The following is a 13,264-nucleotide window of genomic DNA, read 5'->3' as shown; positions in this document are numbered from 1 at the left end:
ATGTTTAGATATTTGGTTTAGGTAAGTGGTTAGGGTTAGATTTAATAGGCAATTGGAGTGTAAATTCAGTTGCGATAAGGGTAACTATTTATTTTATTTTATTTTTGTTTAAGAAGAAGAAAGCTACAAACGAATCATAAAGAAAAGCTGTAAAATTTTGGAAGAGAATAGTAAAAAGGTATTACGTTAAAATAAAAGAATATAAAAAGTATATTATGTTGATAATACTTTTCCAAAGTCTATATTTATAAACATAAAAAGTATAAATGAAATAAAATTTATAAAATATCAAATTTCTTATTCTAATGGATATCCACTTCTATAATAATAAAATATTTATAACACATATGAGCTTATCTTTTTGTATTTAGTAATTTTTTCATTTCATGTTTTTGTTCGCATCAGTGTAGGCATATTGTCATTTAGGGTGTGCTCAACATCATGAGTAATGGGATGAAAATGTAATTATTAGGGGAATAGTTACTTTGTAATTCTCTTCTCATGTTTGGTAATATAATTACATAATTATATAATTTTAAATTCTAAAAAAATACTAATTATTATAAAAAAATTATTCATAATGCTTTAAAAAAAAATTCTCTAAACAAATAACAAAATCTAAAACCAAATCATCATATGTAATATGTTAATCCAAGAAAATATTCTCAATACAAATACAAATAAAGTTATATAGAAAAATAAGCCCTTTCAAAAAAAATCTATTGTGGTTTTATCTAATTACTTTACTATTTAATGTTAGTTGGATTATTCTCTTTCTAACTCTAAATATATACTCTTTATCGGTATTGATTGGTTCTAAATCTTAATTAAGTATAAATATTTTTTAGAAAAAAGTACAACTACATTGTAGAGTCCTTACTAGCAGGCAGTGCTGCCAACAATAATCTAGCGGAGTTATGGTTAATCAATGGTTTTCTCAAACGAGATTGAAAGATAAGAATTTGACACATTCTTAGATCTCAGAATAGGTTGCTGATCGAATGACGAAATGAGTATATTATAATCCTTTGGGTTTGACGCTTTTTGAGAATCCACCGATTTCTATTAATGATATTTTGGAATTTGAAAGTGCTATCATTAACCGAATTGTTTGATTTTATTGTTTTTGCTTAATGCTGTAAATTTCTACTGGAAAAAAAAAGTACAACTACAATAATTGTGATTAATGGGCTAAATATAAATAATTTATAATAAATATTATATAATTTAAAATTAGAAATACTTTAGTTCAATAATTAATCGATGAAGATATCAGAGAAATTCTCTCCTTAATAAAAAAATTTTAATTATTGAAACGAAATTAATAAAATAACCAATAATTATATTTAAAAATAAAAATATACACCCTAAAATTAAAATATTCAAAGGAAAAAAAACATATCCAATGTAGAAGCCCAAATAGGTTCTTGATCAGCAAGCCCAAAAAATGTCGGGTCCAAAATCTGAAATAATCCAAAAATGAGTCGCTTCAAATCTGAGAGAGAGAGCTGCTGTTGTCGTACATCGTTCTTCAGGACAATCAATCCAACCAAACATGCAACAGGTATGGGTATTCTCCAAAAACCCTAGCAAAGCCCTTTTGATTGTTTCATCATTTGTTTATTTTTTCCCGATTTTCTTTTGGATTCTAAAATGACAAATGATTTTGAAGGGTACTGGAGGATCTGAGACGGAGGTTACTTGGGAGGATCAACAGAATATTAACAAGTTTGGAAGATTAAACAATCGATTTCATGAGCTTGAAGATGAAATCAAGGTTGCCAAGGTATTATTTTGGTTTGGGTCTTCTTTAATTTTTTTATATTTATATTTATTTTTGGATATTTATGATTTTTTTAACTTTAGCATTATTTTGAGGTGATTTTTCAGAATCATAGAAACCCTGTTTCATTTTTTTTGCTATCTTGATGTTTAAGGTCTTCTATTTATGATTATTTTTGGAATAGGGTTTGTTTCCTTTTGTTTGGGGAAAATGTTACTTTTTTTATTCTCTGTTTCCCCTTCATTTTTCCTTATTCTAAATATCTGAGTTGTTGAATTGGCTTTTGATGATTTAGATGGATATTGAGAATTGAAAAAAGAAATTATAGCATTTGATTCTTTGGATTGAGAAAATGAAACTGATTTTTCTGTAAATTGGATAAATTCTCTTACGTCACATTGGGGAGCTCCTATTTGCAAAGATGAATCTGGATTTCAATAATTGCTTAAACTGTGTGATAAAACACATAAGGGTATGTAAGATTGCAAAATAGCACATTTTACTCGATTGTCCTGCTTATAAAATTTGTCTTTTTAACAAGTTTAGTTCCTTAATATTTTTTAGTCTCAATTTCTATAAAATTATAATAAATTTATAAACCATAATTATAATTATGACCATAATTAATAAATTAATAAATAATGTTAAATAAAATATAATAATTATATTTGTAATGTAGGACATCTACTAGTTCACTATTAAGAAAAAAAAAACTTTTAATTTTTTAATTAGTTTTAAACTTTATTTAGGAAAAAAAGGCCTAAATTGATTAAAATAATAAAAATAAAGGGCAAATTGGCCCAAATGTAAAATTGTAATCTAAGATAACCTAATGGATGGGCGGTAATGAGATTAAATCCTATATTACGATATCTTGACACTATTCCGTACTGTGAGATTATGGGATGGTTGAAATGTTCACAATCAAAACACCTTAATCTCATTCTGAAATGTAACATTACTGGCCGTAATGTCATATTTGGTGAACCAAATGCCCCTAAATGTAACTGTCATGATTATTTTCTGAATCCATGGATTCATTGGTTGCCTAATCAATAGTGAATCTCAAAATTTTATTGATATTTTTGAAATTGATTTGAAATTCACGTTTTTGTTCTTTTCAAAATATAGGCCTTTGAGTCTCAACTAATTCACACATAATGCATGCACATCTTTCTAACACTTTATATAGCAAAAAAAAAAAAATACAAATACAAATACAAATCTTCAAATTCATGTTCCATAACATAGCATAATGTTAATTGGCAAGAAACTTTGGTGACACAATGAGTAATTTGATCTGTTTGATCTTAGAATAAAAAAGAAAACTGAAGCTGCCTCTCCTCACTGGTTAGCCTTGAACTTTTACTTTGACTCTCTGGTGACTAAAACTAGTTGGGTATATCCTGCTGAAGAGCCTTAAACCTGACAGGTTAAATTTTTGTTGCTTCTGACTGAATTGCAGTTGTTGCCATCGTTTTCCTGTTTTAGAAACTGTTCAGACTCCCCATTCTACCTTAAAATTGCTCTTCTTGCTCCACTGAAGTGTGAGTACAATCTTATGGCATTTCTTTTCCTGACAATAGTCTTCTTTTCTTTTTTACCCCCAGGAAGCAATTGATAACCTGGAGGATGCTAGTAATGAGTTGATTTTAACTGACGAGGAAGTAGTACGGTTCCAAATCGGAGAAGTCTTTGCTCATGTCCCCAAGGAGGAAGTGGAAACCAGGATAGAAGAGATGAAGGAATTGAATAGCAAGAACTTGGAAAAACTCGAGGAGGAGAAAGAGTCGGTAGTGGCACAAATGGCTGAGTTGAAGAAGATTTTGTATGGGAAGTTCAAGGACTCCATCAATCTTGAAGAGGATTAATCCCCTTGGTTTGCTTTTCTTTACCTTTTAAGTTGGATTACTACTTGCTTGTGATTGATATCAGAGCTTTGGTCATCTTTCTATTTCGATTTTTAGGGTTTGTCACCCTAAACTTCCTGGATATCCTCTTTGACATGAACCTATAGACAGATCAATGAATGAAATGGTGTTATGAATTGTTGCCGTTTGTCACTTTGAAATTGTTGCTTTAGTACCTTCCGCTTGAAACTTTGTGGAATGAAATTATCTGGAAATATGCTTAGTGTTGGAGTATGCATGATGTTATAACATAATGCTAAAAGCTGAGGTTTAAGTCTAGGATTCAAATCTTTGCATTTGCAACCCTCGTCCTTGGATTATTTTCAGCTCTGCTCATATGATACCCGATCATACGTAACTAAGCTAATGACACCAGCATGTATTCGGGTGAACACCATGGCCCTGGTTATTGATCCGACTTTATACGAAAATCAGCTTTCCAATCATTGACTCAGACCCATTGTTGATGTCCTCATTTCGCAATAAAGTGATATATAGGACTATTAGCAGATTAATACTTGGGAATGGCTTATACATCACATATCCTGGTTCAAATAGAAGTGTTGCAAAAACAATCAATCGTATATTGAAAAAATTGCATAAAAAAAAATCTAAATATCTGGTATCACTTCATCTAAATCATTGTGTTGAAACACTTCAACTAAAATCATTAAATGGTAGCAATTAAACAATACATTCCCTCAGCCCAAAAATGCATAGTGGTGTTGTTTACATGAGAGAATACAAAAAATTGGTTACAAATCTTAGGGTTATTAAGCAAAAACCTGTCTATAACCAAACTTGTCTTCATGTCCAAATGTTTCTGATATTTTGCATTAAAAGAATGCCCCCAAAATGTGGCACCATTTTCCCTTGATGACACTTTGTTTGTCCACTTTGTTAAAATTGTTCTTTTTTATGGTTAAATCAAAGAAATAACCTAAAATAATGAAGCCAATATCTCTTTCTCTGTTCCCTGGCTTTCTCTTCGTTTTGCTCTTTTTTTTTTTGTCTTGACTCTAGATCTGTACAAGCCAACCCCACTACTTCAATATGACTGCATCACGGAACATGCCACTGCTTGTGCCCAATGCCTTAGCTTTGTCTTCACTTGCTGAGGATCTTCCCCTGTCATCAATATTGCAAGCAACTTGAGTTTGGTTTTAAACAAATATTTTTAGGTCTTATTTTGGGTTTTAGAAACAAGTTTATATGCTGTGATTATATTGGGAAATAGAGGAAAAGGGGGGGGGGGTTGTCTGAAACATTACCTGGGCTGCAAATTTTCCAATCTTGATCGCTCTTAGGACTTCCAAAAGAAGAAGACCTGCCACCTAGAGATGATAGGGAAGAAGAACGTCGGCTATGAGGCGTGGAAACTGGACTAGGAGAAAGCTGACGGTTTACAGCAAAATAAAGGTCCAAAGCAGGCAATGTATTGCAAAGCTGTTGCCCTTCTTCCTCATTGAATCCAAACCCAAGCTCAATGCAACCTTTGAGTTCATGCAAGTCTTCGTCCGTTAATCCATTCCCATTACCCTCCGCAATCCCATTCTTCCCTCTTTCCTGACGAAGAATCTGGCGTCGCCTTCTCTCCCACGCTATGTCCCTCGATGTCTCCAACATTGATAATTGCTTGGATAAGTATCTCCTGTTTCTCATCAACGACGGCACCGCCGTCAGCCGTGGCCCTTCTTCCGTGTTTTTCCCTCTTTCTTGACGGACAACCTGCCGGTTCCTTCGCTCCCAATCCATTCCTCGGGATGTCTCGCACATGGATAATTGCTTCGATAAACATTTCTTGTTTTTCATCAATGGCTTCAATGGCATATGTTGAAGTTCTTCAGTTTCTGCCTCATATATTGATGTTGATGATGAAGATAAAAATGAGGCGTCAACCATTTTTCTTGTCATGACTAAAATTTCTTTTATCTATTATCAATGGAACCCTCCCCCCCCCCCCCCTAAAAGAAAAAAAAAAGTAATGAATGAAACCAAAAAATCAAAACAAAACAATAAGCTTCTTTTTCTCGTATCTTGTTCCCAATAAATGGAACAAAAACAGAAGCTTATTTTCTATTTCCCGCCACGATTATCAACTTCAAAAACGCCGACCAAAGAAATATATGTAAGGGATGGGGGAGGGGCGTTCTGAATGAATATAATAGCTATATATCGCAAATTTTCGGGGTGTTTGGGATTTTTTTTTCTTTTTCTTATTAACTTTCGATTTGTTTAATGAAACAACACCAGCCCAACCAGTTTAATCTGGTTAGGATTTAGAGAGCTTTAATGGCGAGACAAAGGATTAGCTTCTGTTAAGGATTTGATTCGTTATTCGACCATTCATTTATAACTGTCAGTTTTGCAATCCCTCCAACAATGTTTATATTTGGTGCGTGAAAAACGCCATTTTTGGACAAAGGATGTTAGGTAGAGAGGATGGCTCACCTACATTCTTGTAAGATTTTTTGTCTTTGATAGACAATACTGTTTATCGTATGTACTGTTTTTACAGTGAGTACCAACATTTTCGGATGGTTTAAGGGAAAAAAAAAAAACCCCTAGAATCAAGCGAAAAACTATGGACAACGACACATGTTTGTTTCTTAGCTTTTGCAACAGATTTTTACAACTTTACAAAATCTGTGCTGTTGTTTGTAGCGTCGATTTTTTCCCCTTAATTATTCATGTGCTGTGCATTTTACGATATGATTATGGAAGCATCATCTTCCAAACATTGTTTGGATACAAAATTTAACCACATATATAGGTCGAGTTCTGAATTACTTACTCTTCATTTAAAAAAAATATTATTATTTAACACGACATATTCGTATATAAATATAAATTTATAATTTTTGATGTATAAGAAAATTACTTAAAAAAAAATTTAACCATATTTATATTTGATAGAATTGTGTGACTCAAATCATTGTTAAAATAAAATACAATGGTAAAATTAGGGATTTGTGTGCGGACTATGTTGCACAAGTAGAATCTGTATAGAATTATATTTTTTTTATTTGACATTGATTAGAATAAAATTTTTCAACCTTTAAATATGCGTAATCGAAATCCCTCTTATATCATTTGATTTTTAACATTAGTGAATTTTCTTCTCCTCTTTCCGTGATTTTTTTCTCAAAAGGATTTCCACGTAAAATCAATGTATTTTATTTTTCTTTCTTATTGCTTTGCGATCATTTTATATTGTCATTATCGACGTTCAATTTTAACAGTATCTATCATTCATTTTCAATACAAATAATGGAAGGTTAAATTCCGAATTACCTCTTCATTTTTATTTAACCATTCTTATTTGATGCATGTGTTAGAAACATATATGAGACATAAACATAAGGTTATCTTTTTATATCACCTATACTTTCATTTATCTCCAACTATTCTCATTTGACATAAACATAAGGTTATCTTTTTATATCACCTATACTTTCATTTATCTCCAACTATTCTCATTTGACTCATGTGACTCATGTGATGTGTTATCTCCAAGTATTCTCATTTGACTCATGTGACTCATGTGACACATTTATAAGAGTGTCAAACATTTAAGAAAACAGCTCTAAAAAAATTAAGAATATAATTGTAAATCACTCACTCAACATTAACATAACCTATATAACATAAATTATTTTTTATAGTACATATACTTGTTGGATTTTTAATTTTCAAATAATCTTATCCAATATATGTATATATTTGAATATTTGAATATGAATGGTAAAAATTAAAAGATTAAGATATGAGTAAAATTTTAATTTAAATATACAAATAAATAACCTTTAGAAAAATTAAACATATCCGTATTTAAATCAGATTTATATGTCTCACTCAATTTAACGTCAAAAAAATAATTATTCACTAAATTCATTTTGATTATAGACAAATCAGATTATGATTTCTCTAACGTTTAATAGTTGGTCGATAACACATCCACCTTTCAAATGACATTTGCTCCCATGCTTTACTACTCATTTAGTTGATCATGACCTTGCTCTAAAGTACTTGTAACATTTAATTTTCGCCCATTATTTCCTCCACTAAAAACATATAAAACAAACCATTCAACATGGTGGCATTAAAGCTAATACAATATCAATTATTTTTATCATAATTTTTAAATTGATCATTTAATTAATCGAGCATTTTCGTTAAATGTTTAATAGGAAGATGACGTGATAGTTAAAAATCGGTATAATAATAAATTTAGTCCATAATTTTTTATATATTATATCAATTTAATTATAATTAAAAAAAATTAATCTTTAAATTTACAAATAATCTCTAACTAATCTTAATTTTAAAAACTTAAAAAGAAAAAAAAATATAAATATATAAAAACTTTCAAATATACATATATATATTGTGGCTCCACCACCACTACCATCGTTGGCAGAACAGCCAAAGGGTACACCGTACTGCTACGACACAAGAGTAGAAAAGGACCAACAAGAAGCAGCAGCGCCAAACAACAACAACAAACAGCAGCATCACCCGATAATTGGAGAGACTTTGGAGCAATTTCATGGTTAAGTAGAAGCTTGGGTTAATATCTAAGAGCTTGGAAGATAGGTATGCGCTCAATGAAATTTCCGTTCATCTCAACTATTCTTAGAGAGTTAAGAAAGATTGATTGATCAAGGCCTTAAGAGTATTAATAAATAGTAACGTGATAATCGAAAATTTGGGAATGGTTTTATGCCTTAAATATGAAAATATTGAATGAAAAATACTGGAAAATGATATAGGAATTGGTAAGTTAAAGAAACTAAAGAAATATCATGGTAGTCGAGTAAGTCTTAATTTCACCGAACTTTACAAACAACATGAATACATTCATGGTATTACAATATTTCTTTTAAAAACAAGACGTGTCACATAATAGAATTTGATGCAAAATATATAAAATAATAATAATGATGAGAGGGAAGGTATTTGAACTTGGGTTTCAATGATAGTTTCACTAATAGTTAATCAACAGACCAGTAAATCATTTGTTTATTAAAAGCGCACAGATAATATCAAAAATTAGGGCATGATCACTATCTCCCGGTTTACAAATTCGATTCTACTAACACCTGACATTTGGGATGTGACAAGCTGACTATAGTTCCCAACCAATAACAACTTTGCCTAATAGGTTAAGTGGTAAGGTCGTGAGGGCTCCTACCACGAGGTGATTGGATCGAAAAGGCTACTAGGTCTATAGTTGGTGATAGAGTGCTACGACACACAACACAACGTATCAAATGTGATGGGAGAGTATTTAGCATATCATTGCTAATATACAGACTAAAATGAATCGTCTGATGGAATATAAGTACAATAAAATTAAAATTACAAGATATATATTTATTTTAAAACATTATTTATCATGTATTTTCTATATTTGAATAAAACCTTAATTAAATTGATTCAAATAATTTAACTTATTCAAATTTGATTAAATTATATTTTAAAAATAAAAAATTAAATTAAATAGCTCTAGTGTTATATCTAAATGATACAACTCGAAATAATTTAAATTTGAAAGCTCCAAAATTTTGCCCAAATACCATGTACAAGGAATAACCTAAATCTATGTATAGATACCCAGATTTACCATCCAATTATTACAACAAAAACTACCAAAAACCTAGGTAAGACTTCCAAATAAATAAACAACATTAAATTATTTTCCTATGCATGTTATACACTTACCACTTTTGGATTTTTTTACTCTTTAAAGACAACTCATATTTTCATTATTTAATAATGAATTTAGACTAATAGTTAGCCAAGTTCTTGACTTTCCTAAAATGGATAAAATTCAACTGAACTAAAAATATATATAAATTGCTTTTTATATTCTTATGATAAATAATTTCATAGTCCATTTTCAATAGTCTAAAAAACCACTTGGATATCACTTTAACTCAAATAGTTACGATGAGTGAATTGAAGGAATCTGACATGGAGTCGAAGGCCACCATCTCTGCATGCTTGGAAGATGACAATCCTCCAAGTGATTATTCATCTCAATCTTCGTTTTCTTCTTTAATTTTTGTTTACTTTGTATGTGGGGTGTGCCTGGTATTCTTCTCCTAGTTAAATTCTGCAATATTTTCCTAGTTAAGATTTGATTATTCCAGAGATATTTTAGTATGATTCGAACTCTACTTAGCCTATTTAGAGGAGTGTTGTATCCCTATTTCAAGATGCCAATAAAAAAGGCTTTTCTTTATGGGAAACAAGATGTTGAGTTTTCGTGAGAGTTTCATTGTAATTATGGAAAATATTTTTCTCCATATTTTACTCTAATTTGTTTAATCGTTTAGTGGAAAATCAAAGCCTCCTTTGCTCGTGGTTTTTCCATTTTTAAGGGTTTTCCATGTAAAATATTTGTGTTCGTTCTTGATAAATGATAAATGTAACATGTTTTAGCCTCACTCTTAATGTGTTTCTAGATGATTATTCGATTTAAAATGGTAAATTTTATGCTTATAATCATTTAAATTCATGTTTCTATACTTAGGAGAACATTTGGGAGTACAAATAGCAAAAAAGAAAGGAAATCAAAAAATTAGAGCAAGTTTCAAGAGCCACATGGGCTGGACACACGGCTGTGTGAGCCACATAGACTGCCACAAGACCATGTGCCAGACCATGTGGATTTCACGAATTGTACTCTGGAAACACGAAAAAACACAATTTTTAGGTTTTCTGGGCATTCTAAGACCTATATATACCAAATATAAGAAGAGGGGAGTAATCCGTCAGAGAATATTAGAGAAAAAAACTCAAAAAACACCATTGGAGCCAAATCTAAAGCAGATTTCCGTCAAGATTGAAGATCTCCTTTTGATTTCTTTGAAGTTTGTTATGAGTTTCTTTATTTCTTGCAGTTATATTGTGTTTGGGATGTCTTTATTTGCGATTATGAACTAACTTTCTAAATACTTAGGGGGCATGAACCTTATGATGAATTTTGTGTTTTGATTTCTATTTTACGTAATAAATACTTGGATCTTGTTCTCAATTATATGTACTTAATTCTGGGTTTAATATTTCTAGATCATTAATCCATGTTTGTTGTGCTTAATTCAGACGAGAAATAGACCCTGTTTAAGAGTAGATCTAGCATAATTGAGAGTAATTGCATGCAATCCTAGAAATAGGACGACATAAATCTACCGGATTAGAGTCAAATCTAATAGGGGGATCCATAGATTGAGTTAATGCGAAAATAGACGTTTTAATTAGAAAGAAATTTCAATTAATCAACCTAGAGTCAGTTGCTCTTACTCTTGAAAGAGATATTAGCATAATTTAGGGATTTCTACGGATCAAGATACTAAGTGAATTTTTTTTAATTCAGATCGATAATGACAGATGAAATCTAGGTGGATTCTTTTCTGGGTATTGTTTTACTTCTTGGTTGTTAATAATTTGTTTTCCTGATTTGTTCTTTGTTGTGTTCTTTAGTTAATTAATTTAGTTAATTTTAGTTTTCATCAATTATTCCAATTTGTTGGTTAAATAATAGAAAGACGGTAATTACTAGTACCTTTATTCTTTGTGGGAACAATATTTGTGCTCACCATAACTAAGCTATTAATTGATAGGTGCACTTACTGTTGTCAAATTTTTAGTTGGTTTACAATTGCATCAAGTTTTTGGCGCCGTTGTTGAGACTAAAATATTAGGAAAACTTTATTTCTTTTAATTTAACTATTTTTTATTTTTATTTTTATTTTTATTTAATTTTTACATTCTAATTTTTTTCATTTGTTTGCTTCTGGCAGATTCTTTTAGTTTAAGACTAGAGGAAACCCATTAGATCCATTACTTTTTTATAGTGAGATTGAAAAGATTGCTCGCAGAAATTGTAGAGAGGTTAGAGAAGCAAGACAAAGTCAACAGAATATAGTACACGATTAGGAGAAAAAGGGTATTACTGTGGTGATGAGTGATAATCAAAATAATCAGTTACCTCCTGCACATCCTGCCTCTCGGACTATGATTATTATGCTAACCCACTTTGATTGGGGCTAAATCGAGTATTGTGAGAGCTAGCATTAATGCAAACAATTTTGAGTTGAAGCCGAACACAATTCAGATGGTACAATAGTATGTTTAGTTTGATGGTTTGCAAGATGAAGATCCGAATACCCATTTGGCTAACTTTCTAGAGATTTGTGACACTTTCAAGATCAATGTCATTGCTGATGATGCCATACGCTTACGATTGTTCCCATTCTCATTGAGGAACAAGGTAAAATAGTGGTTAAATTCATTGCCACGAGTCTATATCATGACTTGGGATCAGATGGTTGAGAAGTTTCTTTTGAAGTACTCTCCACTGGCTAAACAACTAAGTTGAGGAATGATACCTCTTCTTTTCCTCAAATTGATTTAGAGACATTATATGACGCATTAAAGAGATTTAAGGATCTTTTGAGAAGGTGCCCTCATTATGGGTTACCTTTGTAGTTACAAGTTCAAACCTTTTACAATGGTTTGAATCCCTTAACTAGGTAATTAATTGATGCAGCAGCTGGTGGAACACTGAATAATAAAACACCTAAGGACGCTCAAGAGTTTATTGAAGAAATATCACTAAATAACCATCAGTGGCAAGTCATGAGAACAAAATCAATGAAAGCAGCCACTGTTTTAAATATAGATGCAGTTGCTATGTTGGCAAGTCAAGTGGAAGCACTGAATAAAAAATTTGATGGTTTGAATTTTTTTAAGCAGGTAAATCTGGTGATACAATGTGATGCGAATGGGGTGGAGATGATTAATCCAGAATACTCACCTTTCAAGTCTAACATGGCTCATCAGCAAATCGATTTTTTGGGTAATAATTCTAGACCTCAAAATAAGCCTTATAAAAATACTTATAATGCAGGATGGAGAAATCATCCAAATTTCTCTTGGGGTGGTCAAGGAAATCAAAGGTCATAACCCCCTCCAGGTTTTCAGCAATTTTATTAGAAAGAGAAGAAAGCAAACCTTGAGGAGATGTTCGTTAAATTTATTTCGCTGTCAAAAACTCCATTTCAAAACACTAAGACAGCTCTAAAAAATTAGCAAGCATCAATTTAAGGGCTCAAAAATCAAATTGGGCAGCTCACCAAACTTATTTTAGAAAGTGATACGAGCTCGTTTCGGATGATGTGACGAGTCGTATTATGTTCCCGGTCGAAATTAGGTAGTGTCGATTTAGTTCAAATTCAATAAGATGAGTTATAATGGTTTTAAATGACTTAGGAAGCAAAATGGGGATAAATGGTTTCCAATGAAACAAGAACGAACCCTTATTAGCAAATAAGGACCCGGGCTTAAAGGTTTCAAAGAAAAAGAAAATGATGGTAGATAAAATCGAGACCCTCTATTTAGCAAAATAGGAACCTTCGGTATATTTGTGAACGGCACACCAAGGGTGATAAGTTCGAAACAAAGTCAGATTGACACCACTCGTAAAGATAAGTCAATTGAGCTTTGAAGAATAAAGAGAGTGAATTTCTCACTAAAATTATATTTCATTCAGAAATTTGGCAAA

The 13,264-nt window shown here is 31.3% G+C and overlaps 2 protein-coding genes and 1 non-coding gene across 4 annotated transcripts; 1 reads left to right on the top strand and 2 right to left on the bottom strand.

Annotated features, from left to right (window-relative positions):
* The first annotated feature begins 1,416 nt into the window (after nucleotides 1–1,416).
* On the top strand, nucleotides 1,417–3,846 carry LOC107936909 (probable prefoldin subunit 4). Of its 2 annotated transcripts, XM_016869698.2 has the most exons (3): nucleotides 1,417–1,564; nucleotides 1,673–1,786; nucleotides 3,394–3,846. In XM_016869698.2, the coding sequence occupies exons 1-3, from the start codon at nucleotides 1,556–1,558 to the stop codon at nucleotides 3,652–3,654; spliced, it is 384 nt and encodes a 127-aa protein (XP_016725187.2). In that variant the 5' UTR covers nucleotides 1,417–1,555; the 3' UTR covers nucleotides 3,655–3,846. The 2 variants fall into 2 exon arrangements, with proteins under 2 accessions (XP_016725187.2, XP_016725186.2); XM_016869697.2 differs by lacking the exon at nucleotides 1,417–1,564 and having other exon boundaries at nucleotides 1,661–1,786.
* A 193-nt stretch (nucleotides 3,847–4,039) lies between these two features.
* LOC121224959 (uncharacterized) lies at nucleotides 4,040–5,595 on the bottom strand. The gene is made up of 2 exons (XM_041108614.1): nucleotides 4,965–5,595; nucleotides 4,040–4,821 (listed from the first exon to the last, which is right to left on the bottom strand). Exons 1-2 carry the CDS (start codon nucleotides 5,593–5,595, stop codon nucleotides 4,742–4,744), a joined length of 711 nt encoding a protein of 236 aa, XP_040964548.1. The 3' UTR covers nucleotides 4,040–4,741.
* A 6,477-nt stretch (nucleotides 5,596–12,072) lies between these two features.
* LOC121225949 (small nucleolar RNA R71) lies at nucleotides 12,073–12,179 on the bottom strand. Its single transcript, XR_005923851.1, has one exon. It is a non-coding gene; the product is annotated as a small nucleolar RNA R71 (small nucleolar RNA).
* Nucleotides 12,180–13,264: the final 1,085 nt, after the last annotated feature.

This window comes from Gossypium hirsutum, chromosome D13 (genome assembly GCF_007990345.1).
Source record: "Gossypium hirsutum isolate 1008001.06 chromosome D13, Gossypium_hirsutum_v2.1, whole genome shotgun sequence".
In the NCBI taxonomy this organism is placed as follows: Eukaryota; Viridiplantae; Streptophyta; class Magnoliopsida; order Malvales; family Malvaceae; genus Gossypium; species Gossypium hirsutum.
This window is presented reverse-complemented; position numbering and strand designations above follow the sequence as displayed.